The sequence below is a fragment of the Cyclopterus lumpus genome, chromosome 24 (assembly GCF_009769545.1).
Source record: "Cyclopterus lumpus isolate fCycLum1 chromosome 24, fCycLum1.pri, whole genome shotgun sequence".
NCBI lineage: Eukaryota > Metazoa > Chordata > Actinopteri > Perciformes > Cyclopteridae > Cyclopterus > Cyclopterus lumpus.
Window position 1 is genome coordinate 1,399,921 of NC_046989.1, and position 25,000 is coordinate 1,424,920.

General features: G+C 47.0%; 1 protein-coding gene across 1 annotated transcript in view; it reads right to left on the minus strand.

Annotated features, from left to right (window-relative positions):
- LOC117727701 (collagen alpha-1(XII) chain-like) overlaps window positions 1-25,000 on the minus strand; it is a 102,444-nt gene that overhangs the window by 8,688 nt on the left and 68,756 nt on the right. Inside the window, exons 36-51 of the mRNA XM_034528129.1 lie at window positions 18,853-18,982; window positions 18,133-18,275; window positions 17,153-17,282; window positions 16,869-16,988; window positions 16,145-16,291; window positions 15,636-15,756; window positions 11,815-11,960; window positions 11,378-11,452; window positions 10,656-10,795; window positions 10,236-10,359; window positions 10,019-10,162; window positions 9,171-9,335; window positions 9,032-9,070; window positions 8,799-8,937; window positions 1,618-1,760; window positions 1,396-1,505 (exon numbers count right to left, since the gene is read on the minus strand). Coding sequence (XP_034384020.1) covers window positions 1,396-1,505; window positions 1,618-1,760; window positions 8,799-8,937; window positions 9,032-9,070; window positions 9,171-9,335; window positions 10,019-10,162; window positions 10,236-10,359; window positions 10,656-10,795; window positions 11,378-11,452; window positions 11,815-11,960; window positions 15,636-15,756; window positions 16,145-16,291; window positions 16,869-16,988; window positions 17,153-17,282; window positions 18,133-18,275; window positions 18,853-18,982 — 2,016 coding nt within the window. The remainder of the gene's footprint in view (window positions 1-1,395; window positions 1,506-1,617; window positions 1,761-8,798; window positions 8,938-9,031; window positions 9,071-9,170; window positions 9,336-10,018; window positions 10,163-10,235; window positions 10,360-10,655; window positions 10,796-11,377; window positions 11,453-11,814; window positions 11,961-15,635; window positions 15,757-16,144; window positions 16,292-16,868; window positions 16,989-17,152; window positions 17,283-18,132; window positions 18,276-18,852; window positions 18,983-25,000) is intronic.

Genomic DNA, 25,000 nt, shown 5'->3' on the forward strand with positions numbered 1-25,000 from the left:
GTGGACTCTAAAAGTTACCAAAAACATCTCTCCGCCTTCAGTCTGCTGCCTCCTGTCTCATTACAACGCGTGCCCAGAGGCATGCTGGGAGGTGAAGCCACAGAGCAGCGAGAAGCCCCTTCTGCGGTCGGCTACCGAGGAGCCGGGCCGATGATGTCATCTGGTGGAACCGTTTATTAACACTGACCCAATGTTTCCGGGCGAGCGTCCCAGCAGAGCATCGTGGATCGGTTTCAGAGAAGCTCGTGGACGTCGGTGCAGCAGCCGGGCTGGTGAACGCATGTCAGCACCGCGGATTAGAGCGCTTCCTACGAAGTCTCTGGATCGCATCGGAACGGAGACGAGTTCTCTCTGGAGGCTTGTGTTTTTATTTCTGGTGCGCTGACGCGTTCGGGTTCCTTTGCGTTGGCTCTCGAGAAAAAAGTTCAATCTCAAGAGGCAGAGAAAAGCCTTCAAAACACGGCGGCTCCCACGAGGGTTGTAGACGGCCTATCGCACTGCTGGAGCCTCGTTGGACCCGGTTCCCCCATGACGACGGTGTTTTAGAGCGGTCCAGTGTTGAAGGAGAAGGCTGCAGACACCACACGCTAAACGGTAAAGTGATCGTGACGTACGTCCACTAGCAGAAGACGACGTGGACGAGACGGACGAGCAGAAGACGACGTGGACGAGATGTCAGATTTCAGAATGAGACTTCTCGAAGGAAAAGGTTTGATTTCTCTTGACTTTAAATAACAGTCGGAGTCCTTCAGCTCTTCTGTCGATCGTGCCCTGGTGGTGAGGAGTTGCATCGCAGCCTGTTTAGTGGCTGACGTATGCAGCCTTCTCCTTCAACACTGGACCAGTTCACACAACAGTTACCTTTTTTACCTTTTAAGTTGGAAATTAGACTAGAAATCAATGCTCAATGGATGAGGGCTGGATAGCGCAGGTCAAATAACCGGGATGGTGTAAGTTCTAAGGAGCGGTGACGACATGAAGGGAGCGAGTCGTGTCGATGTCTTCGGATGTCTGCGGCTCCAGACGGAGGAGCCTCCTCATCGGCTCATCGCCCGCTCGGTCTGGATGGAATCACTGAGGATGGGAAGCAGCCTCGGGTCTCGGGGCTGGAGCTTCACCATCTGTTGGTCCTCAGGAACGCGTCTGGAGTTGTTCTCCGACTCTAATTCACAACACCTTTTGGAATCTCAGGCATCCGCCGTATCTGTAGGACCTCCGGACGTCCAGCGGGGAAACAAAACCGTTGGATTGAGGGCGGCGACGCCCAGAACGTACCAAAAACAACCAGTCGTGTAGATGATTCAGCCATTAAAGACAGATTTCAGCTTCGTTCTGGTCCCCTGAAGACGGACCAGGAAGTGAATCCCGACACTTTGCTGGGTTTTGAGTTCTTACCTTGTGGAAGCTCCCGTGGAAGATCCTCTTCACCCGCTCGTTGTCGAACGTGACCCTCTGGATCTCACCGCGCACGTCTTTGTTGTAGAAGGACACCGTTTGGCTGGAGGCTGAGAGAGAGAGGTCAACAGGTCAAGAGGGACTTATTCACAGAGAGTTAGAGGTCACACACTCACACACACACACACACACACACACACAAGAACACAGGCGGATATTTACGGTCCAGGGTGACGCCGGTCTCCGGCTGGTGGTCTTTGTTGGACACCTGCCAGATGTCGAAGGCCTCAGCGGGCGAGTCGGGCAGCAGGCGGATCATCAGGATGATGGTGAAGGAGTGAGGAAGACCATCGGGATGGAGCTCTCTGCTCAGGAGACACGAGGATACACGCCTCTGAGTACTCAAAGTACACGTTCACAGTACATCTGCGTACACTAAAGCAGCAGAAACACTAATATAGAAACATACTCACTCATCAAACAATACTTTTACTTCAGTATGGTTTTGAATATATATATATATATATATATATACTTATATATATATATATAAGTATATATATATATACATGTATATATACTTGTATATACATATACTTATATATATTTATATATATATAACTTCAGTAGGATGTAAGTTGCAGGTGATCATAATAATCATAACGTAGTTTCGTTCACAAAGGGCTTTGATGGACAAAGCAATAAACCAGCAGAGAGCTCAACGAGCTCCGAGGTAAACGCTGATAAAACAGTACGAGAGATCAAATGATACAAAGATAGCGGTAATAAAATAAACTGTAAAAAGACGACGTTGTGTGTTTAGTTTTGGCTCCTGTTGGTAGTAAAACGCTCTGATGGCGCCCAGCTGCTGCTGGAGGGCCGACTCTTCAGCTGGGTCAGTGGATTTATGAGGTCATGAGGTCACGACCAGCAGAACACCCTTCTTCCACTAAAATAACACCCTTCTTCCACTAGAATAACACCCTTCTTCCTCTAGAATAACACCCTTCTTCCTCTAGCAGAACACCCTTCTTCCACTAGAATAATACCCTTCTTCCACTAGAATAATACCCTTCTTCCACTAGAATAACACCCTTCTTCCACTAGAATAACACCCTTCTTCCACTAGAATAATACCCTTCTTCCACTAGAATAACACCCTTCTTCCTCTAGAATAATACCCTTCTTCCACTAGAATAACACCCTTCTTCCTCTAGAATAATACCCTTCTTCCACTAGAATAACACCCTTCTTCCACTAGAATAACACCCTTCTTCCACTAGAATAATACCCTTCTTCCACTAGAATAACACCCTTCTTCCACTAGAATAATACCCTTCTTCCACTAGAATAATACCCTTCTTCCACTAGAATAATACCCTTCTTCCACTAGAATAACACCCTTCTTCCTCTAGAATAATACCCTTCTTCCTCTAGCAGAACACCCTTCTTCCTCTAGCAGAACACCCTTCTTCCTCTAGAATAACAACCTTCTTCCTCTAGAATAACACCCTTCTTCCTCTAGCAGAACACCCTTCTTCCACTAGAATAACACCCTTCTTCCTCTAGCAGAACACCCTTCTTCCTCTAGAATAACAACCTTCTTCCTCTAGAATAATACCCTTCTTCCACTAGAATAACACCCTTCTTCCACTAGAATAACACCCTTCTTCCTCTAGCAGAACACCCTTCTTCCTCTAGCAGAACACCCTTCTTCCTCTAGAATAACAACCTTCTTCCTCTAGAATAACACCCTTCTTCCTCTAGCAGAACACCCTTCTTCCACTAGAATAACACCCTTCTTCCTCTAGCAGAACACCCTTCTTCCACTAGAATAACACCCTTCTTCCACTAGAATAACACCCTACTTCCACTAGAATAACACCCTTCTTCCTCTAGAATAACACCCTTCTTCCTCTAGCAGAACACCCTTCTTCCTCTAGAATAACACCCTTCTTCCTCTAGCAGAACACCCTTCTTCCTCTAGCAAAACACCCTTCTTCCTCTAGAATAACACCCTTCTTCCTCTAGCAGAACACCCTTCTTCCTCTAGAATAACACCCTTCTTCCTCTAGCAGAACACCCTTCTTCCACTAGAATAACACCCTTCTTCCACTAGAATAACACCCTTCTTCCACTAGAATAACACCCTTCTTCCTCTAGCAGAACACCCTTCTTCCACTAGAATAACACCCTTCTTCCACTAGAATAACACCCTTCTTCCTCTAGAATAACACCCTTCTTCCACTAGAATAACACCCTTCTTCCACTAGAATAATACCCTTCTTCCACTAGAATAACACCCTTCTTCCTCTAGAATAACACCCTTCTTCCACAAGAATAACACCCTTCTTCCTCTAGAATAACACCCTTCTTCCACTAGAATAACACCCTTCTTCCTCTAGAATAACACCCTTCTTCCACTAGAATAATACCCTTCTTCCACTAGAATAACACCCTTCTTCCACAAGAATAACACCCTTCTTCCTCTAGAATAACACCCTTCTTCCACTAGAATAATACCCTTCTTCCACTAGAATAACACCCTTCTTCCACAAGAATAACACCCTTCTTCCTCTAGAATAATACCCTTCTTCCACTAGAATAACACCCTTCTTCCTCTAGAATAACACCCTTCTTCCTCTAGCAGAACACCCTTCTTCCTCTAGCAGAACACCCTTCTTCCACTAGAATAACACCCTTCTTCCACTAGAAAAACACCCTTCTTCCTCTAGCAGAACACCCTTCTTCCACTAGAATAACACCCTTCTTCCTCTAGCAGAACACCCTTCTTCCTCTAGAATAACACCCTTCTTCCTCTAGCAGAACACCCTTCTTCCTCTAGCAGAACACCCTTCTTCCTCTAGAATAACACCCTTCTTCCTCTAGCAGAACACCCTTCTTCCACTAGAATAACACCCTTCTTCCACTAGAATAACACCCTACTTCCACTAGAATAACACCCTTCTTCCACTACAATAACACCCTTCTTCCACTAGAATAACACCCTACTTCCACTAGAATAACACCCTTCTTCCACTACAATAACACCCTTCTTCCTCTACAGAACAACCTTCTTCCTCTAGCAGAACACCCTTCTTCCACTACAGAACACCCTTCTTCCCCTTCTTCCTCTACAGTACACCCTTCTTCCCCTTCTTCCTCTACAGAACACCCTTCTTCCACTGGAATAACACCCTTCTTCCTCTAGAATAACACCCTTCTTCCACTAGAATAACACCCTACTTCCACTAGAATAACACCCTTCTTCCACTAGAATAACACCCTACTTCCACTAGAATAACACCCTTCTTCCAGTACAATAACACCCTTCTTCCTCTACAGAACAACCTTCTTCCTCTAGCAGAACACCCTTCTTCCACTACAGAACACCCTTCTTCCCCTTCTTCCTCTACAGAACACCATTCTTCCTCTAGCAGAACAACCTTCTTCCTCTAGCAGAACACCCTTCTTCCTCTAGAATAACACCCTTCTTCCTCTAGCAGAACACCCTTCTTCCTCTAGCAGAACACCCTTCTTCCACTACAATAACACCCTTCTTCCTCTACAGAACACCCTTCTTCCACTAGAATAACACCCTTCTTCCTCTAGCAGAACACCCTTCTTCCTCTAGAATAACACCCTTCTTCCTCTAGCAGAACACCCTTCTTCCTCTAGAATAACACCCTTCTTCCTCTAGCAGAACACCCTTCTTCCTCTAGCAGAACACCCTTCTTCCTCTAGAATAACACCCTTCTTCCTCTAGCAGAACACCCTTCTTCCTCTAGCAGAACACCCTTCTTCCTCTAGAATAACACCCTTCTTCCTCTAGCAGAACACCCTTCTTCCACTAGAATAACACCCTTCTTCCACTAGAATAACACCCTACTTCCACTAGAATAACACCCTTCTTCCACTACAATAACACCCTTCTTCCTCTACAGAACAACCTTCTTCCTCTAGCAGAACACCCTTCTTCCACTACAGAACACCCTTCTTCCCCTTCTTCCTCTACAGTACACCCTTCTTCCCCTTCTTCCTCTACAGAACACCCTTCTTCCACTAGAATAACACCCTTCTTCCTCTAGAATAACACCCTTCTTCCACTAGAATAACACCCTACTTCCACTAGAATAACACCCTTCTTCCACTAGAATAACACCCTACTTCCACTAGAATAACACCCTTCTTCCACTACAATAACACCCTTCTTCCTCTACAGAACAACCTTCTTCCTCTAGCAGAACACCCTTCTTCCACTACAGAACACCCTTCTTCCCCTTCTTCCTCTACAGAACACCATTCTTCCTCTAGCAGAACAACCTTCTTCCTCTAGCAGAACACCCTTCTTCCTCTAGAATAACACCCTTCTTCCTCTAGCAGAACACCCTTCTTCCTCTAGCAGAACACCCTTCTTCCACTACAATAACACCCTTCTTCCACTAGAATAACACCCTTCTTCCTCTACAGAACACCCTTCATCCACTAGAATAACACCCTTCTTCCACTAGAATAACACCCTTCTTCCACTAGAATAACAAACTTCTTCCTCTACAGAACACCCTACTTCCACTAGAATAATACCCTTCTTCCACTAGAATAACACCCTTCTTCCTCTAGCAGAACACCCTTCTTCCACTACAATAACACCCTTCTTCCACTACAATAACACCCTTCTTCCACTAGAATAACACCCTACTTCCACTAGAATAACACCCTTCTTCCACTAGAATAACACCCTTCTTCCTCTAGCAGAACACCCTTCTTCCACTAGAATAACACCCTTCTTCCTCTAGAATAACACCCTTCTTCCTCTAGCAGAACATCCTTCTTCCACTAGAATAACACCCTTCTTCCTCTAGCAGAACACCCTTCTTCCTCTAGCAGAACACCCTTCTTCCTCTAGAATAACACCCTTCTTCCTCTAGAATAACACCCTTCTTCCTCTAGCAGAACACCCTTCTTCCCCTTCTTCCTCTACAGAACACCCTTCTTCCTCTAGCAGAACACCCTTCTTCCACTAAAATAACACCCTTCTTCCTCTAGAATAACACCCTTCTTCCTCTAGCAGAACACCCTTCTTCCCCTTCTTCCTCTACAGAACACCCTTCTTCCACTAGAATAACACCCTTCTTCCTCTAGAATAACACCCTTCTTCCTCTAGCAGAACACCCTTCTTCCCCTTCTTCCTCTACAGAACACCCTTCTTCCTCTAGCAGAACACCCTTCTTCCACTAGAATAACACCCTTCTTCCTCTAGCAGAACACCCTTCTTCCTCTAGCAGAACACCCTTCTTCCACTAGAATAACACCCTTCTTCCACTAGAATAACACCCTTCTTCCTCTAGCAGAACACCCTTCTTCCACTAGAATAACACCCTTCTTCCACTAGAATAACACCCTTCTTCCTCTAGCAGAACACCCTTCTTCCACTAGAATAACACCCTTCTTCCTCTAGCAGAACACCCTTCTTCCTCTAGCAGAACACCCTTCTTCCACTAGAATAACACCCTTCTTCCACTAGAATAACACCCTTCTTCCTCTAGCAGAACACCCTTCTTCCTCTAGCAGAACACCCTTCTTCCTCTAGAATAACACCCTTCTTCCTCTAGCAGAACACCCTTCTTCCTCTAGCAGAACACCCTTCTTCCACTAGAATAACACCCTTCTTCCACTAGAATAACACCCTTCTTCCTCTAGCAGAACACCCTTCTTCCTCTAGAATAACACCCTTCTTCCTCTAGCAGAACACCCTTCTTCCTCTAGAATAACACCCTTCTTCCTCTAGCAGAACACCCTTCTTCCTCTAGAATAACACCCTTCTTCCTCTAGCAGAACACCCTTCTTCCACTAGAATAACACCCTTCTTCCACTAGAATAACACCCTTCTTCCTCTAGCAGAACACCCTTCTTCCTCTAGAATAACACCCTTCTTCCTCTAGCAGAACACCCTTCTTCCTCTAGCAGAACACCCTTCTTCCACTAGAATAACACCCTTCTTCCTCTAGCAGAACACCCTTCTTCCTCTAGCAGAACATCCTTCTTCCTCTAGAATAACACCCTTCTTCCTCTAGCAGAACACCCTTCTTCCTCTAGAATAACACCCTTCTTCCACTAGAATAACACCCTTCTTCCTCTAGAATAACACCCTTCTTCCTCTAGCAGAACACCCTTCTTCCTCTAGAATAACAACCTTCTTCCTCTAGCAGAACACCCTTCTTCCTCTAGAATAACACCCTTCTTCCACTAGAATAACACCCTTCTTCCTCTAGAATAACACCCTTCTTCCTCTAGCAGAACACCCTTCTTCCTCTAGCAGAACACCCTTCTTCCTCTAGCAGAACACCCTTCTTCCACTAGAATAACACCCTTCTTCCACTAGAATAACACCCTTCTTCCTCTAGCAGAACACCCTTCTTCCTCTAGAATAACACCCTTCTTCCTCTAGCAGAACACCCTTCTTCCTCTAGCAGAACACCCTTCTTCCACTAGAATAACACCCTTCTTCCTCTAGCAGAACACCCTTCTTCCACTAGAATAACACCCTTCTTCCTCTAGCAGAACACCCTTCTTCCACTAGAATAACACCCTTCTTCCTCTAGCAGAACACCCTTCTTCCACTAGAATAACACCCTTCTTCCTCTAGCAGAACACCCTTCTTCCACTAGAATAACACCCTTCTTCCTCTAGCAGAACACCCTTCTTCCTCTAGAATAACACCCTTCTTCCTCTAGCAGAACACCCTTCTTCCTCTAGCAGAACACCCTTCTTCCTCTAGAATAACACCCTTCTTCCTCTAGCAGAACACCCTTCTTCCACTAGAATAACACCCTTCTTCCACTAGAATAACACCCTTCTTCCACTACAATAACACCCTTCTTCCTCTACAGAACAACCTTCTTCCTCTAGCAGAACACCCTTCTTCCACTACAGAACACCCTTCTTCCCCTTCTTCCTCTACAGAACACCATTCTTCCTCTAGCAGAACAACCTTCTTCCTCTAGCAGAACACCCTTCTTCCTCTACAGAACACCCTTCTTCCTCTAGCAGAACACCCTTCTTCCACTACAGAACACCCTTCTTCCCCTTCTTCCTCTACAGAACACCATTCTTCCTCTAGCAGAACAACCTTCTTCCTCTACAGAACACCCTTCTTCCTCTAGCAGAGTGGCTTTACCACTGAACCATAGACGAGGTACCTGAAACTAAACCCTCTAGTCAGGCTAACTACTACGATCACAAACGATCAACCAGCTGGAAAGTAGCAGGATTCTGAGCCAATGAGTGATCAATCAAAGCAGCTGCTATGAATCCTCTTTCCTTCCTTTGGCTCTTGAGTTTGAGTCCCTCTCTGCTGGTTGGATTCCAGCCTCCAGAGCAACAGGACATGAGTCGGGACTCACGTGGTCGGCTGGGTGAGGAAGGCGTCCTTGTGGAGTCTGTAGGCCGGATAGCTGTTGAAGGAGCCCGGCTCCATGGAGACGCCCTTTACGTAACCGTAGGTCTTCTCCGTCAGGTTGAAGGCCTCCAGCATCCGGAAGCCTGAAACACAGCGGCGGGCTTGGAGGTTAGAGAGCGGGAGGTCGTTGAGGACTCGAGGCTCCTGTAGAGCTGAACTGCAGCTTCCTGCGCTCACCTGGCGAGGTGAATCCGTTCAGGTAGATCAGGGGACACGCTGGGCAACGGGAGGAAAAGAAGAACACACATTCAGCTCCCGAACACGGAACCCTAGAGAACAAAGTGAAACCGCCCCGTGTAGTCAGATGGAAACTCACACGACGTGGCGGTCTCACAGATGAAGGTGATCAGGTTTTCTTTGATGGTGTCGAAAGCGTCGAAGTCGTCCACCACGAAGACGTGCCTGTCGCTGGGTTTGCTGCCGATCTCCTGCAGCTCCACGAAGTCCACGTCGGCCACGCCGATGGAGAAGACGCTGTAGCCTGAAGGCGTAGAAGCAGGGTACCGTTATTTGGAGAAAATGACCCCTTTGCCTATAGAATCTGTGGATATTTATGGGTTATATTTGTCTTCTTTTTCCCTCACATGACCTATGAATCCTGCTCACAAAATTCAGATTTTGATTGAATTATCACAATTTTAAGCTTTGATTCGGTCACTTTACCCGTTCTTAAGATTCTCAAAGCATCTTTTGATAAAAGATGCATTTTGGGCCGTTATTATTCATTAATTATACCCATTATTCATTAATAATACCCATTATTCAGATGGGAACAAGACGTTTCTCTTTCACAGAAATGGTCCAACAAGGAAGACTCAGGGTTGAAGGCTCGGCAGATCAAGACCCTCTCAATGGATCGAGACACCGAGACCCTCTCGGCGGATCCAGACCCTCTCGGCGGATCCAGACCCTCTCAATGGATCCAGACCCTCTCAATGGATCCAGAGACCCTCTCAATGGATCCAGACCCTCTCAATGGATCCAGACCCTCTCAATGGATCCAGAGACCCTCTCAATGGATCCAGAGACCCTGTCAATGGATCCAGACCCTCTCAATGGATCCAGACCCTCTCAATGGATCCAGAGACCCTCTCAATGGATCCAGAGACCCTGTCAATGGATCCAGACCATCTCGGTGGGTCCAGACCCTCTCGGCTCGCTCACCTGCGTGCTGCAGCTTGGCGGCCTTCGTCTTCACCTCGTCCTGAGAGCGCCCGTCGGTGATGGTGACCACCACTTTGGGGACGTTCCTCCTCATGCCGTTCTCCGGGGAAAAGGCCTTCTCGTAGGTGTGCTTCAGCGCCACTCCTGCTCACAGAGAGAGGCTGCAGTCAGAGGGAGGACAGACACCCGGCTCACCGTCTCGGAGCAGGAGTCCAACCTGTCTTGGTGTTTCCTCCCCGGTAGCGGATCTGATGGCAGGCAGACATGGCGACGCCTTTGTCCTGATACGCGTTCAGCCGGAACTCCGTCTTCGCCTCGTCGCTGTACTGCACAAACGACACCTGTTGGGAGGGTCACATGACAGAGGTCAGGTCACATGACAGATGAGCGCGAGGTCACATGACAGATCCTTTAATTCCCCCCTGGCCTCCTCCTCCTCCTCTTCCTCCTTTTCCTCCTCCACCTCTTCCTCCTCCTCCTCCTACACCTCCTCCTCTTCCTCCTTTTCCTCCTCCTCCTCCTCCACCACCTCTTCCTCCTCCACCACCTCTTCCTCCTCCTCTTTCTCCTCCTCCTCCTCCACCTCCTCCTATTTCTCCTCCTCCTCCCCTGCACCTCCTCCTCCTCTTTCTCCCACCTGCATCCCTGAGGGTCCGACCACGTCGAAGGCGGCGATCATGCCGGATACGAAGTGCACGACTTTGGTGAAGCTCTCCTCTCCGATGCTCCAGGAGCCGTCGATGAGGAACACCACGTCGGCTTTGGCTCCTTTGCAGACTAGAGGAGGACGAAGAAGAAGAAGAAGAAGAAGAAGAAGAAGAAGAAGAAGAAGGGAGCAGAATGAAGTCATTACCAACAAAGAGTTAAATAACCAAACAAGCAACACTTGGTGAGCAGCAGGCTTGGGAAGTGAGCTCTCATGTGGCCCCGGAGCTCATGTGGCCCCCGGAGCTCATGTGGACCCCGGAGCTCATGTGGCCCCCGGAGCTCATGTGGCCCCCGGAGCTCATGTGGACCCCGGAGCTCATGTGGACCCCGGAGCTCATGTGGCCCCCGGAGCTCATGTGGCCCCCGGAGCTCATGTGGCCCCCGGAGCTCATGTGGCCCCCGGAGCTCATGTGGACCCCGGAGCTCATGTGGCCCCCGGAGCTCATGTGGCCCCCGGAGCTCATGTGGCCCCGGAGCTCATGTGGCCCCCGGAGCTCATGTGGCCCCCGGAGCTCATGTGGCCCCCGGAGCTCATGTGGCCGAGCCTTAAAGGGACATCCCAAAAGAACAACAGCACATATTGTGGCCATAAAGTAGCTCACAGGCGGTGTAATTGACTGCAAAGGCTTCTGGGTGATCGGAGACACTTACTTGCCCACGCCGGGGGGACGGTGGGGGGCGGGGACGGGGTCGGCGGGAGCGTCGGAGCCGGAGTTGGCTTCACCACTGGGGGGGGGGGGGGAACAAATCCAAAAGAAATGAATACAGGACGACAGTAAGCATGTCGGGGGATGATGTCATCGTTATGTGATGTCACTTCATGCCTCAGAGATGATGTCATTGTTATGTGATGTCACTTCATGTCTCAGAGAGACACATTTGACCTCTCTAACAGTGTGCTTGTGTAGTAGTGACACACAATAACACAACTATGTTCTCTTGGTTCTACAAACATCTGCTGCAGTAAAACACTCACTGGAGCAGAAGCTCATAAACCACCACGTCCCTTCAAAGTGATGTGGAGGCTGCTGGTTTACTTCACTATAATGTATTTATTCAACATCTCCATCATGTAACTTTCTACTCACGCGTCCTCTCTCTGGCGCTGACCCCCGGACCCTCCAGGTTGGGGGTCTGAACGAAGACGGTGGCTTTGTACAGGGCGTCCGGAGAGAGCCCGTCGAAGCAGTACTGAGGAAGACCAGCGGGGATGGTGATCTCATGCGGTCCCTTACTGGAGGCTGCAGGAGGAAGAGGAGCTCTTTACTCCACCGGCACACTCTTTCATGCACTCTATTTTTAATACACATTTCACATTAGGTCCAACAAATCTGTAAAACACTCAAAGATCCTGCATTGAGACGACGCTCCACTCCCTCTTGCTTTGAGAGGCTGTTTCTCTCAAACATTTAAAAGGTCCATCTTTGAGTCATTTCCTGATAAACACGTTGATTGGCCATGCAGTGTGCGCATCGGACACGTAAAGGGGATGCATTAGCGGATGATTTAAACATCTACATGGGACCCATCCGTCATGGACGAGCCCTCAGGGGGGGGGGGGGGGGGGGCGTGTTGCGCAACCGCAGCCACTAAGTGAAAGGAGGCTTGAGGCACTGGATAGATGGGAAGCTTCCAGCCTCGTTCGCCACACCCAGCGGGTTTTATATCGTTGTTCAGCTCTGAATCATCACGAGAACGGTTAATTTCAGTGGTGAAAACATTAAATGGCTCTCCAGGGCTATGATAGCATCACAACCTCCCCAGGTGCTCTCGTTTCTGTCTTTGATGAAGAACAACTGGACCCGCCGGAGCCAAACGAGGCCAAACGTCAGCCTGTTTCAGCTTTTACAAAGAACTTTATTTTACAGCACTTTACCGTCAGTCAACATGTTTTGTGACTTCCTCACTCAAAAATGTATTCATCTTTTCTCTGGATTTACCTTCAGGGTTTTGCAACATCACGACCAGTTTATATATATATATAAATATATATATATATATATATATATCATTTTGTAATATGGAGCACTTGAATGTGATTTTATTATTGTCATGTACAAACAGGAGGGTTCATATACCGTTAAAGCCTGTAAAGCCCACGGAGGATCTTTAGTGATTTGGAGATGGAGAAATCATATCTGTGTCTGGAGCGGATGTTTATAGATTCATAAGTGACAATCAATTTAGAATAAACACTTAAAACCCAACTACTGAACTTCATCAGCTCATTTAGGAAACTGATGCTTTTCATATTTTCCACTCGTCTCGTCTGGATGAGTGAAGTGAAGAAGTCATTCCTCAAGAGAACCGCCGTGTTTGTCAAGTCCTGTTGCTAACGGAGGAACAATAATAAATCAAAAGACATCACTTCATGCAAACTCAGATTCCGGGAAAGCACTCGTGGGTTTGAATGTTTCGCTCCTGACGGTGAGCGTTCCTATTTACACTCAGAGCACAAACAAACAACTGTTTACGCCGCTCTTCACTCCTCAGATTCCACCCGCTGACGCAATGCTCTCAGGAGGAGCTCCCAAATACTTGGGAGTCACTTGGTATAAGATGTTCTGGAACAGAACCCACGAGCCCCTCGATCAGCATTCCAGAAGCACGTTCTCCTCTCAGGAACGTCGGCAGCGAGCCGACGCCTGATTGGTCGACTGCAGAGCAGCGACGGAGGGTTCCGGATCCTCTGGTTTGTGGTCACGCCAGCAGCCCCCTCGCTCTGGCTAATGACGACCACACAGACATGCCACCACGGGTTCTTTCCCCGGTTCTTTCCCCGGTTCTTTCCCCGGTTCTTTCCCCCTCTCACGCCACCCAGATGGGACTCAAAGGATGTCATCTTCACTTAAAAGCTTTGTGACCCTCCCAGCAGGATGTCTAGATCTCCAGACATCCTGCTGGGAGGGTCACAAAGCTTTTAAGTGAAGATGACGACGTGCACCAGCTCAGACTAGTCACATGGGATCAGGGTCCGGGTGGTATAGAGGACCACGGGACCGGCATCAGGTGCACACATGAATCTAGAGCATCTGCATCAGGCGGACACATGAATCTAGAGCATCTGCATCAAGTAGACACATGAATCTAGAGCATAACGTGGACACATGAATCTATAGCATCAAGTGGACACATGAATCTAGAGCATCTGCATCAAGTAGACACATGAATCTAGAGCATAACGTGGACACATGAATCTAGAGCATCAAGTGGACACATGAATCTAGAGCATCAAGTAGACACATGAATCTAGAGCATCTGCATCAAGTGGACACATGAATCTAGAGCATCAAGTGGACACATGAATCTAGAGCATCTGCATCAAGTAGACACATGAATTTAGAGCATCAAGTGGACACATGAATCTAGAGCATCAAGTGGACACATGAATCTAGAGCATCAAGTGGACACATGAATCTAGAGCATCAAGTGGACACATGAATTTAGAGCATCAAGTGGACACATGAATCTAGAGCATCAAGTGGACACATGAATCTAGAGCATCTGCATCAAGTAGACACATGAATTTAGAGCATCAAGTGGACACATGAATCTAGAGCATCTGCATCAAGTAGACACATGAATCTAGAGCATCAAGTGGACACATGAATCTAGAGCATCAAGTGGACACATGAATCTAGAGCATCTGCATCAAGTAGACACATGAATTTAGAGCATCAAGTGGACACATGAATCTAGAGCATCAAGTGGACACATGAATCTAGAGCATCAAGTGGACACATGAATCTAGAGAATCTGGTGGACACATGAATCTAGAGCATCAAGTGGACACATGAATCTAGAGAATCTGGTGGACACATGAATTTAGAGCATCAAGTGGACACATGAATCTAGAGCATCAAGTGGACACATGAATCTAGAGCATCAAGTGGACACATGAATCTAGAGCATCAAGTGGACACATGAATCTAGAGCATCAAGTGGACACATGAATCTAGAGCATCTGCATCAAGTAGACACATGAATCTAGAGCATCAGGTGGACACATGAATCTAGAGCATCAGGTGGACACATGAATCTAGAGAATCTGGTGGACACATGAATTTAGAGCATCAAGTGGACACATGAATCTAGAGCATCAAGTGGACACATGAATCTAGAGAATCTGGTGGACACATGAATCTAGAGCATCAAGTGGACACATGAATCTAGAGCATCAGGTGGACACATGAATCTAGAGCATCAAGTGGACACATGAATCTAGAGAATCTGGTGGACACATGAATTTAGAGCATCAAGTGGACACATGAATCTAGAGCATCTGGTGGACACATGAATTTAGAGCATCAAGTAGACACATGAATCTAGAGCATCAAGTGGACACATGAATCTAGAGCATCTGCATCAAGTAGACACATGAATCTAGAGCATCAGGTGGACACATGAATCTAGAGCATCAGGTGGATACATGAATCTAGAGCATCAAGTGGACACATGAATCTAGAGAATCTGGTGGACACATGAATTTAGAGCATCAAGTGGACACATGAATCTAGAGAATCTGGTGGATACATGAATCTAGAGCATCAAGTAGACACATGAATCTAGAGCATCAGGTGGATACATGAATCTAGAGCATCAGGTGGATACATGAATCTAGAGCATCAAGTGGACACATGAATCTAGAGAATCTGGTGGACACATGAATTTAGAGCATCAAGTGGACACATGAATCTAGAGAATCTGGTGGACACATGAATTTAGAGCATCAAGTGGACACATGAATCTAGAGCATCAGGTGGCCACATGAATCTAGAGCATCTGTATCAGGTGGACACATGAATTCATCATTTTATACTTTCAGACGTTTTTGGGGAACATTTTCATAAATTGGCACTCGAAGCTAAAAGCCCCGAGACCAGAGGATGTGGTGCAAGAGGGAGGAGACTCACGGTCCAGGGGGAGGAGCTTGATGCGGTAGGACGTGGCCGCCCTGTGAGAAGTCCACTTGATGCAGAACTTGTCGTGGTCGGCGCCGTACGACTCGATGTTGGTCACGTTCAGGTACACTGCAGAGGACGGACATTCACATTTCAACCAATCGAACGTATGGAAGGGACACTTCAGGGTCTCTGAACGTTGAGCACGGTTTAGGTCACGGTCAAGTTAAAGGCCTTGTTGTTGGGTTCTATATTATCACAAATGTTTACAACTATGTTCAAGCCTGAGAAATCATTTGAATCCTCTTGTTCAATTGACCTTTTCTCCAGTTTTAGGCCACATTTGACAACAGACTCTTCAGATTTGATTCATCGTGGGTCTCAAGTGTCTCGTCAGAGTCGCTGCATCTATCACCGTGTTGATCGTAGGTTTAAGTCACGCGTGACGCTCTGGCCACAATGTTCCCCGTCTCTGCATTACAAGGTAACGTCTTTCCCTCACAGCTCCCGTACGTACGTGTGGTTCCTTCCCCGGCCAGCGGCCCGCTCATGCCGCCGACGTACTGAGCCACCACTTTGAGGTCGTAGGTGGTTCCGGGCAGCAGGTTGTGCAGCGTGTAGGAGGTCACGTCGCCCACGAAGAAGTCCATGGGCTGGTTTGTGCCTGAAAGAGAACCAGAGGGTGAGAACATGAGAGGGTCACTTCAAGTTCCGCTACGAGCCGGACTCAAGGTCCACTCACTGGCTTTCATCCTTCTATTGGTGAAGACTGATTTATGAGATCTTCAGCTCCCGATCTTACAAATGGAAACCCGTTTCGTAAAGACGTATTTGACGGTAAAGGAGACCCTGTGTTGGCCCTCACTTTGCCAGTGAAAGCAGGCGATGCTGCGTCTACAGACGAGGTCAGTAGAGACCCTGAAGATGTTATTGTGATCAGTCTCCTCCAGTCACCGACTCTCAGACCAGCTCCATCAGAGAGGTAAAACTTCTGTTTTTGTAAATGGAGTCTGGCGTCTTCCAGGGAAGCATATTAATTTTTTTTGTATGTTAATAAATTATAATAACTAAATCTCTGATAACTTGATTTGCTTTATATTTACTTCTTCGACTGCTGATTGGAGCCAAAGCTGATCAATACTTTAATAATCACTGTATTATAATGCCGACGGTATCCTCTCCACCTGAACCTGAACGCTCCACTGAGCTCAGCTGAAGGACGCGGTGACGCGTGGTCTCACCTGCAGGAGCGTAGACCAGTCTGTATCCCTGGACCGGAGCTGCCACCGGGTCCCAGGCCACCCTGAACCTGGTGTACCACTCATCTGAGACACGGAGGTTCCTGGGACTCAGCATCCCCACTGAGACGGAGAACAACAACAACAACAACACGCGTCAACAACAACAACAAATCTGCGTTTCCTATTTTCTGTGTAACTGACGCTCCCGCTCACCAGTGTTGACTTATGCACATGGACCTCATTGATCTGGAAACAGCTGAATCTGCGTCATTAAGGTGCCTCACCTGTACGCCCGTTTCCATTGAGGGAGCCCCCAGGACCCTCGGCGTAGACGGCCTCCACCGTGATGTTGTACGGGGTGTTGGGGAGCAGGTTCTGCAGCATGGCGTTGTTTCTGTTTCCTGGAACCACAGTCTGAGGGCGACAAACAGAGTCAGAGGTCTTTGATGTTTGATGTTTGGGTGCCGACATTACGGTCTCAATTTGCTATTTGATTCAAGTTTTTGTAGATTATCAGTGAACCTTTTTTTGGGGCCTCGTGGTCAAATGACACGTTGGGTACTTTGTTATTTGAGACCAGAGGTTCTCATAAGACATGCATGTCTACCTGAGAGTCACGGTGTAACTGGTCGTGATGCCTGAACTGGTTCCTTTAGCGGAGAGGGAATGACGTTGTGTCCTGCAGCAGAACCATGCAGGTCACGTGGTTTCTCCTCCTCCGTTAGCCACGGATGCTAAATTGTAATAATTGCATGCGTTTATAAATTGGCAGCAAGTTCTTTTCCTGGGCCGTCCCTGGGCTGCAGTTAGCTGACTCATAAGAGCAGGTGCTACGCTAACAAGGGGCGGGGGAGCACAGCTGGGCCTCCTCACGCCGCTCCAGCTCGTTATTCGGGACTATAAATAACGTTAATACGGCCCTAATTGAAGTGTTTGTTTAGCAGAGCCCGTAATTAGTCTCACTAATCGGTGATTCATAACCCGGACGAGTCCAGGGACTCCTGAGCTGTGACTTCAGCGCATAGTTTGCATGGAACATCACCGTGAAGGGTGTAGCAGGAGTGAATCCAGAATAAGAAACGTCATGAACTGGAATGATTCTCTATCGGGGCAACGAAGAGCCGATGGAAGGAGCTCCGGACCTGCAGTCTTCTGCTTCTGAGGTCTTCTGCTTTACGTACGTAAATGTTTCTTCCTGTTCGTTTGAAGGTTAAAACCAGCCGCTCTACACGGGGGAAGACGGACCCCTCCGTGAGATACTTACGAACTGGGTGATGGGGTCTCCGGTCAGGGGGGCGTAGGTGATCCTGTACTGCCTCACGGGCCCCTCTGCGTAGTCCCAGCCGATGGTGAGGGTGCTGGTGGTGGCATCGAACACACGCATGTTCCTGGGGCCGGCACGCGGCACTGCGGCACAAACACACGATGGATGAGGTCTCGTTATGGAACATAACCGACATGAATGGATCTGGTTTTATAGAAGTAAAACCATTAACGTTGGAATCCAACTGAAACAAGCGGGTCACCGGCTTCATTTTGTTATAATAAGACAAACAATAATTCAATCAAAATGCTTCTTTCATGTTTCTTTCTTTCTGTCCAGGTTAAGTCTGTAAAACTGATCGGACATCAGTTGTAGCAAGCTAGCTGGCTGATGCTAACGTGACTCAATAAATGAAGTAATGGTTGTTGGTTCTTTTCGTTCCATGTATCAAAACGACATGATTTACTTTAAAAGGCCAATAAATAAACAGAAGCAGCGAGCGCCGTGTTTCAAACAGACCAACGTTCCCTGTTGTTTGTTTTACGACGTCCACCAAAACGTCACGTCATCAGATTTGAAGCGTCTCCGTATGAAGTCATTCGTTTAGAGGCGCTGCATAAACACTGAAGACCCCGCTCCTTGAGATGTATGAAGCATGCAGAGGTCAGCGTGGTGGTCACGTGGTCACGTGTCACCACGCGGGCTCGTCGCTGCCCTTACGCGTCTTGCCGCTGTCCTTGACCGGCGGGGCCTCTCCATCGGCGTACAGAGCCGAGACGCTGACCGAATAGGGGTTGTCTGGGATCAGGTTGTCCAGGAAGGCGTTGTGAACATTTCCTGGAACCAGGATCTGTGTGGAGAAGAAACCAGAGGATCATACGAAGTGCACACACACACAATGGACGTCACCCCGATGACGGCTCTGCCTATTCAAATGAGCCTCGTCCTGCATTGCACACAGCCCTGGCAGCGGTAATGTACATAATGACCTCACCGCTCATCCCACATCCAGCCATCGCGGAGCGCTCTGCTGCCAGAGTTCTCCTGAAACACTAACAAAAGGCCTGGGAGGTGAGACGGCTAAACACATCATTCATTCAGTAAGTGGACTGACAGATAAACAGTTTCTGTGAGGAAGCGGCTGGACGGAGCGGCGGCTGTCGGCCGGTCACGACACGCCGCTCGCCGTGTGGTTCTACCAACGGGGCCGGCCTCTCGTCACCGGGACCAGCGTTCATCGCCGTTTGAGGGGCCGTGCGGATCGTTACACTGCGGGAAAATGCATCTGCTGGTTGAACTCCAGTCCACCTTCTTCCAGAGCTGCTTTTGTTTTGGCTAAAGCAAATATCTCGGAGGGTTTTGGACCCCAAAGCTTCTGGCACACGGGAGAAGGGTTCCTGTGCGATGATGTGGTTGAGATCCCACAACTGGAAGCACGTATACGCCAGTGAGGCCGACGTGTTGGCCGTTTGAAACATGATGGATGGGCTGCAGGTGCAGTCATACGTTCATTTCCTCTCCAGGGTTGAGATGGAGCTCACTGGTTGATGGAAATGGAGCCAATGAATCCCAGTTCCTCGGGCTAATTACTGGGCTCTCAGGAGGCTTTGAGTTCTCTCTGTTTGATAGTCGACAGGCCTTACACAGTACTGGCTGAAGGTAAATGATAATGTTCTCATGATGCGTTCAGGCTCTGCTCAGTGAACATGAGTACTGGCTGAAGGTAAATGATAACGTTCTCATGATGCCTTCAGGCTCTGCTCAGTGAACATGAGTACTGGCTGAAGGTAGATGATAACGTTCTCATGATGCGTTCAGGCTCTGCTCAGTGAACATGAGTACTGGCTGAAGGTAAATGATAATGTTCTCATGATGCGTTCAGGCTCTGCTCAGTGAACATGAGTACTGGCTGAAGGTAAATTATAACGTTCTCATGATGCCTTCAGGCTCTGCTCAGTGAACATGAGTACTGGCTGAAGGTAAATGATAACGTTCTCATGATGCGTTCAGGCTCTGCTCAGTGAACATGAGTACTGGCTGAAGGTAAATGATAATGTTCTCATGATGCCTTCAGGCTCTGCTCAGTGAACATGAGTACTGGCTGAAGGTAAATGATAATGTTCTCATGATGCGTTCAGGCTCTGCTCAGTGAACATGAGTACTGGCTGAAGGTAAATGATAATGTTCTCATGATGCGTTCAGGCTCTGCTCAGTGAACATGAGTACTGGCTGAAGGTAAATGATAACGTTCTCATGATGCGTTCAGGCTCTGCTCAGTGAACATGAGTACTGGCTGAAGGTAGATGATAACGTTCTCATGATGCGTTCAGGCTCTGCTCAGTGAACGTGAGTACTGGCTGAAGGTAAATGATAATGTTCTCATGATGCCTTCAGGCTCTGCTCAGTGAACATGAGTACTGGCTGAAGGTAGATGATAACGTTCTCATGATGCGTTCAGGCTCTGCTCAGTGAACGTGAGTACTGGTTGAAGGTAAATGATAACGTTCTCATGATGCGTTCAGGCTCTGCTCAGTGAACACGAGTACTGGCTGAAGGTAAATGATAACTTCTCATGATGCGTTCAGGCTCTGCCCAGTGAACATGAGTACTGGCTGAAGGTAAATGATAACTTCTCATGATGCGTTCAGGCTCTGCTCAGTGAACATGAGTACTGGCTGAAGGTAAATGATAATGTTCTCATGATGCGTTCAGGCTCTGCTCAGTGAACATGATTACTGGCTGAAGGTAGATGATAACGTTCTCATGATGCGTTCAGGCTCTGCTCAGTGAACGTGAGTACTGGCTGAAGGTAAATGATAATGTTCTCATGATGCCTTCAGGCTCTGCTCAGTGAACATGAGTACTGGCTGAAGGTAGATGATAACGTTCTCATGATGCGTTCAGGCTCTGCTCAGTGAACGTGAGCACTGGCTGAAGGTAAATGATAACGTTCTCATGATGCGTTCAGGCTCTGCTCAGTGAACGTGAGTACTGGCTGAAGGTAAATGATAACGTTCTCATGATGCGTTCAGGCTCTGCTCAGTGAACACGAGTACTGGCTGAAGGTAAATGATAACTTCTCATGATGCGTTCAGGCTCTGCTCAGTGAACATGAGTACTGGCTGAAGGTAAATGATAACGTTCTCATGATGCGTTCAGGCTCTGCTCAGTGAACATGAGTACTGGCTGAAGGTAGATGATAACGTTCTCATGATGCGTTCAGGCTCTGCTCAGTGAACATGAGTACTGGCTGAAGGTAAATGATAACGTTCTCATGATGCTTTCAGGCTCCGCTCAGTGAACATGAGTACTGGCTGAAGGTAAATGATAATGTTCTCATGATGCGTTCAGGCTCTGCTCAGTGAACATGAGTACTGGCTGAAGGTAAATGATAACGTTCTCATGATGCTTTCAGGCTCCGCTCAGTGAACACGAGTACTGGCTGAAGGTAAATGATGACGTTCTCATGATGCGTTCAGGCTCTGCTCAGTGAACATGAGTACTGGCTGAAGGTAAATGATAACGTTCTCATGATGCGTTCAGGCTCTGCTCAGTGAACATGAGTACTGGCTGAAGGTAAATGATAATGTTCTCATGATGCGTTCAGGCTCTGCTCAGTGAACATGAGTACTGGCTGAAGGTAAATGATAACGTTCTCATGATGCTTTCAGGCTCCGCTCAGTGAACACGAGTACTGGCTGAAGGTACATGATAACGTTCTCATGATGCGTTCAGGTGTAATCTAGTAAAATGTAGTGTTGGTAGAATAACATAAATAGATATTGGAGATGAATGATGAGCCGTTTACCTCTAATAATACATCATTAAATCATTAATCATTAAACCGACTAAGATTTGTTTCAATGCATAAAAATTAATTTTAGTACGGTGCCAAAATAAATAATCTGGATCCTTGTAGACCAGCTGAAAAATCTGGATCCTTGTAGACCAGCTGTATAATCTGGATCCTTGTAGACCAGCTGTATAATCTGGATCCTTGTAGACCAGCTGTATAATCTGGATCCTTGTAGACCAGCTGTATAATCTGGATCCTTGTAGACCAGCTGAAAAATCTGGATCCTTGTAGACCAGCTGTATAATCTGGATCCTTGTAGACCAGCTGTATAATCTGGATCCTTGTAGACCAGCTGTATAATCTGGATCCTTGTAGACCGGCTATATAATCTGGATCCTTGTAGACCAGCTGTATAATCTGGATCCTTGTAGACCAGCTGTAAAATCTGTATCTTTGTAGACCATCTGTAAAATCTGTATCTTTGTAGACCATCTGTAAAATCTGGATCCTTGTAGACCAGCTGTAAAATCTGTATCTTTGTAGACCAGCTGAAAAATCTGGATCCTTGTAGACCAGCTGTATAATCTGGATCCTTGTAGACCAGCTGTAAAATCTGTATCTTTGTAGACCAGCTGTATAATCTGGATCCTTGTAGACCAGCTGTATAATCTGGATCCTTGTAGACCAGCTGTATAATCTGGATCCTTGTAGACCAGCTGTATAATCTGGATCCTTGTAGACCAGCTGAAAAATCTGGATCCTTGTAGACCAGCTGTATAATCTGGATCCTTGTAGACCAGCTGTATAATCTGGATCCTTGTAGACCAGCTGTATAATCTGGATCCTTGTAGACCGGCTATATAATCTGGATCCTTGTAGACCAGCTGTATAATCTGGATCCTTGTAGACCAGCTGTAAAATCTGTATCTTTGTAGACCATCTGTAAAATCTGTATCTTTGTAGACCATCTGTAAAATCTGGATCCTTGTAGACCAGCTGTAAAATCTGTATCTTTGTAGACCAGCTGAAAAATCTGGATCCTTGTAGACCAGCTGTATAATCTGGATCCTTGTAGACCAGCTGTAAAATCTGTATCTTTGTAGACCAGCTGTATAATCTGGATCCTTGTAGACCAGCTGTATAATCTGGATCCTTGTAGACAGCTGGATCCTTGTAGACCAGCTGTATAATCTGGATCCTTGTAGACCAGCTGTATAATCTGGATCCTTGTAGACAGCTGGATCCTTGTAGACAGCTGGATCCTTGTAGACCAGCTGTATAATCTGGATAACAACAAAGGGACCTGTATCTATATTTCCTTTAGTGCTGATCAGATCTGTGAGTTGTATGATCCGTATTGTCGACTCTTATTAATTTAACTTTTCCACTCACTGGGTTTCATGTGTTTGTTTTAGCAGAATTACAGAAAGAGTGGTCCTTAAGGTCCTTGAGGTCCTTGAGGTCCTTAATGAACTCTCAATGGGGGTCTGGAGCTGTAAACAATGGACTGCATTGTGCATCCGGTCCGTGTGTCTTTGGGATCCGTTGCTCTGCAATCAAAGCCATGTTTATCCATTCCAACTCTGGACTTTAAGGCTTCCCTTTAAAGACCAGTAGTCTGGCAGGATAGCAAACTTCTGAGCTTCCTTGAGACGAATGAATACAGAAGTGTGCGGAGACCTCGTCTATTGAAGGTCTTCATGCTATTTATTAATTATATTTTAGACATCACAAACCCACTTTGTCTCCTTCCCCTTAGACTAGGACTCCAAAACCTGCTCCGTTCAAGTTTGGTGTGCAAGAGCCCGACCTCAACCCCATCCATCACCTTTGGGAGGACCTGGAATGCCGACCTGAAGCCAGACCTGATCCCCCAACAACCGGTGTTGGACCCTTTGTGTGTCTGAACGGCTCCAGAATGTGGTGAGAAGCCTGAAACCTGAGTAGTGGGGGTTGTGAGAGCCCATGTGGTTTTGGGATCACATGATCACATCTGGCCAGAAAATGCTGAACTTTATACTCTGAACAACTTAAGTTTCCCTTTTTTCCCTGTGAAACGTTATTTTTGGGGAGTTGTTCCTGATTCGATGTGAGGTCAAAGGTCAGGGATGTCGTATGTGTACAGATTGTAAAGCCCTCTGAGGATAATTAGTAATTTGTGATATCGGGCTATACAAAATAAACTGAATTAAATTGAACTCAAATGAAACTGTGAATATTAGAACGCTCGCAGCAGCTTAAACATCCGTGAAGTTCGACCCTCATGACCTTCATGACCTTCATGACCTTCATGGTCCTGACTTAGTCCCTCTGAGCTCATCTTCACCAAACAAAGTCAATGTAAATAAAATACAACAGAAGTGAAAATAGATTAACTGCACGTTAATATGAGCTTCACAGTGTCCTGAACACAGACCCACTCGATTACAGCCCCCCAAACAACTCCCCCCAGGAGTCTTCACTGCTGTCCAGACTTCGGAGTCTTAATAAAAGCCCTTTTGTCCTCCTGCCTTCCAGATATTTGCACCAGAGCGTAAAATCAGTGCTGATGCAGGAAAACGAAGGAGTCATAATTCTCTTGTTTCAGAGCATCGCCGCAGTGACTGCTGCTCAAACATCTGGGCAACATCATCGCAAACACTGAGAGGACAACGGGAACGGCTTCCAGGAAGTAGACCAACCCGGTGAAAGTCTTCATGAGCTCCCAAGTCAAAGACAACGAGCCAGAACCTTCTGCTCGCGCCACGTTGTTGGCTGCTTCCCATTGTTAGTCACTGCTGTTAATGTCAAATTCTAGTTTTTTTTATTCATTCAAATCTAAAGATTCATAACCAACTGAAATCCATCTCAATTGGCAAATGTTCTGTTTTATAGAACTAGACATTGAATATCTTTGGCTTTTGGACTATTGATCGAACACGATAACCATCTGAAGATGTCACCTTGGGCTCTTGGGACCTTTTTCATATGTTTTGGGGCATTTTGAAGAATAAACAAACAATATTTTGTTGAAGATTTTTTTCCGACATATAAGCTGATAATGTAAACCATCACTAGTCTCAGAACTATCTG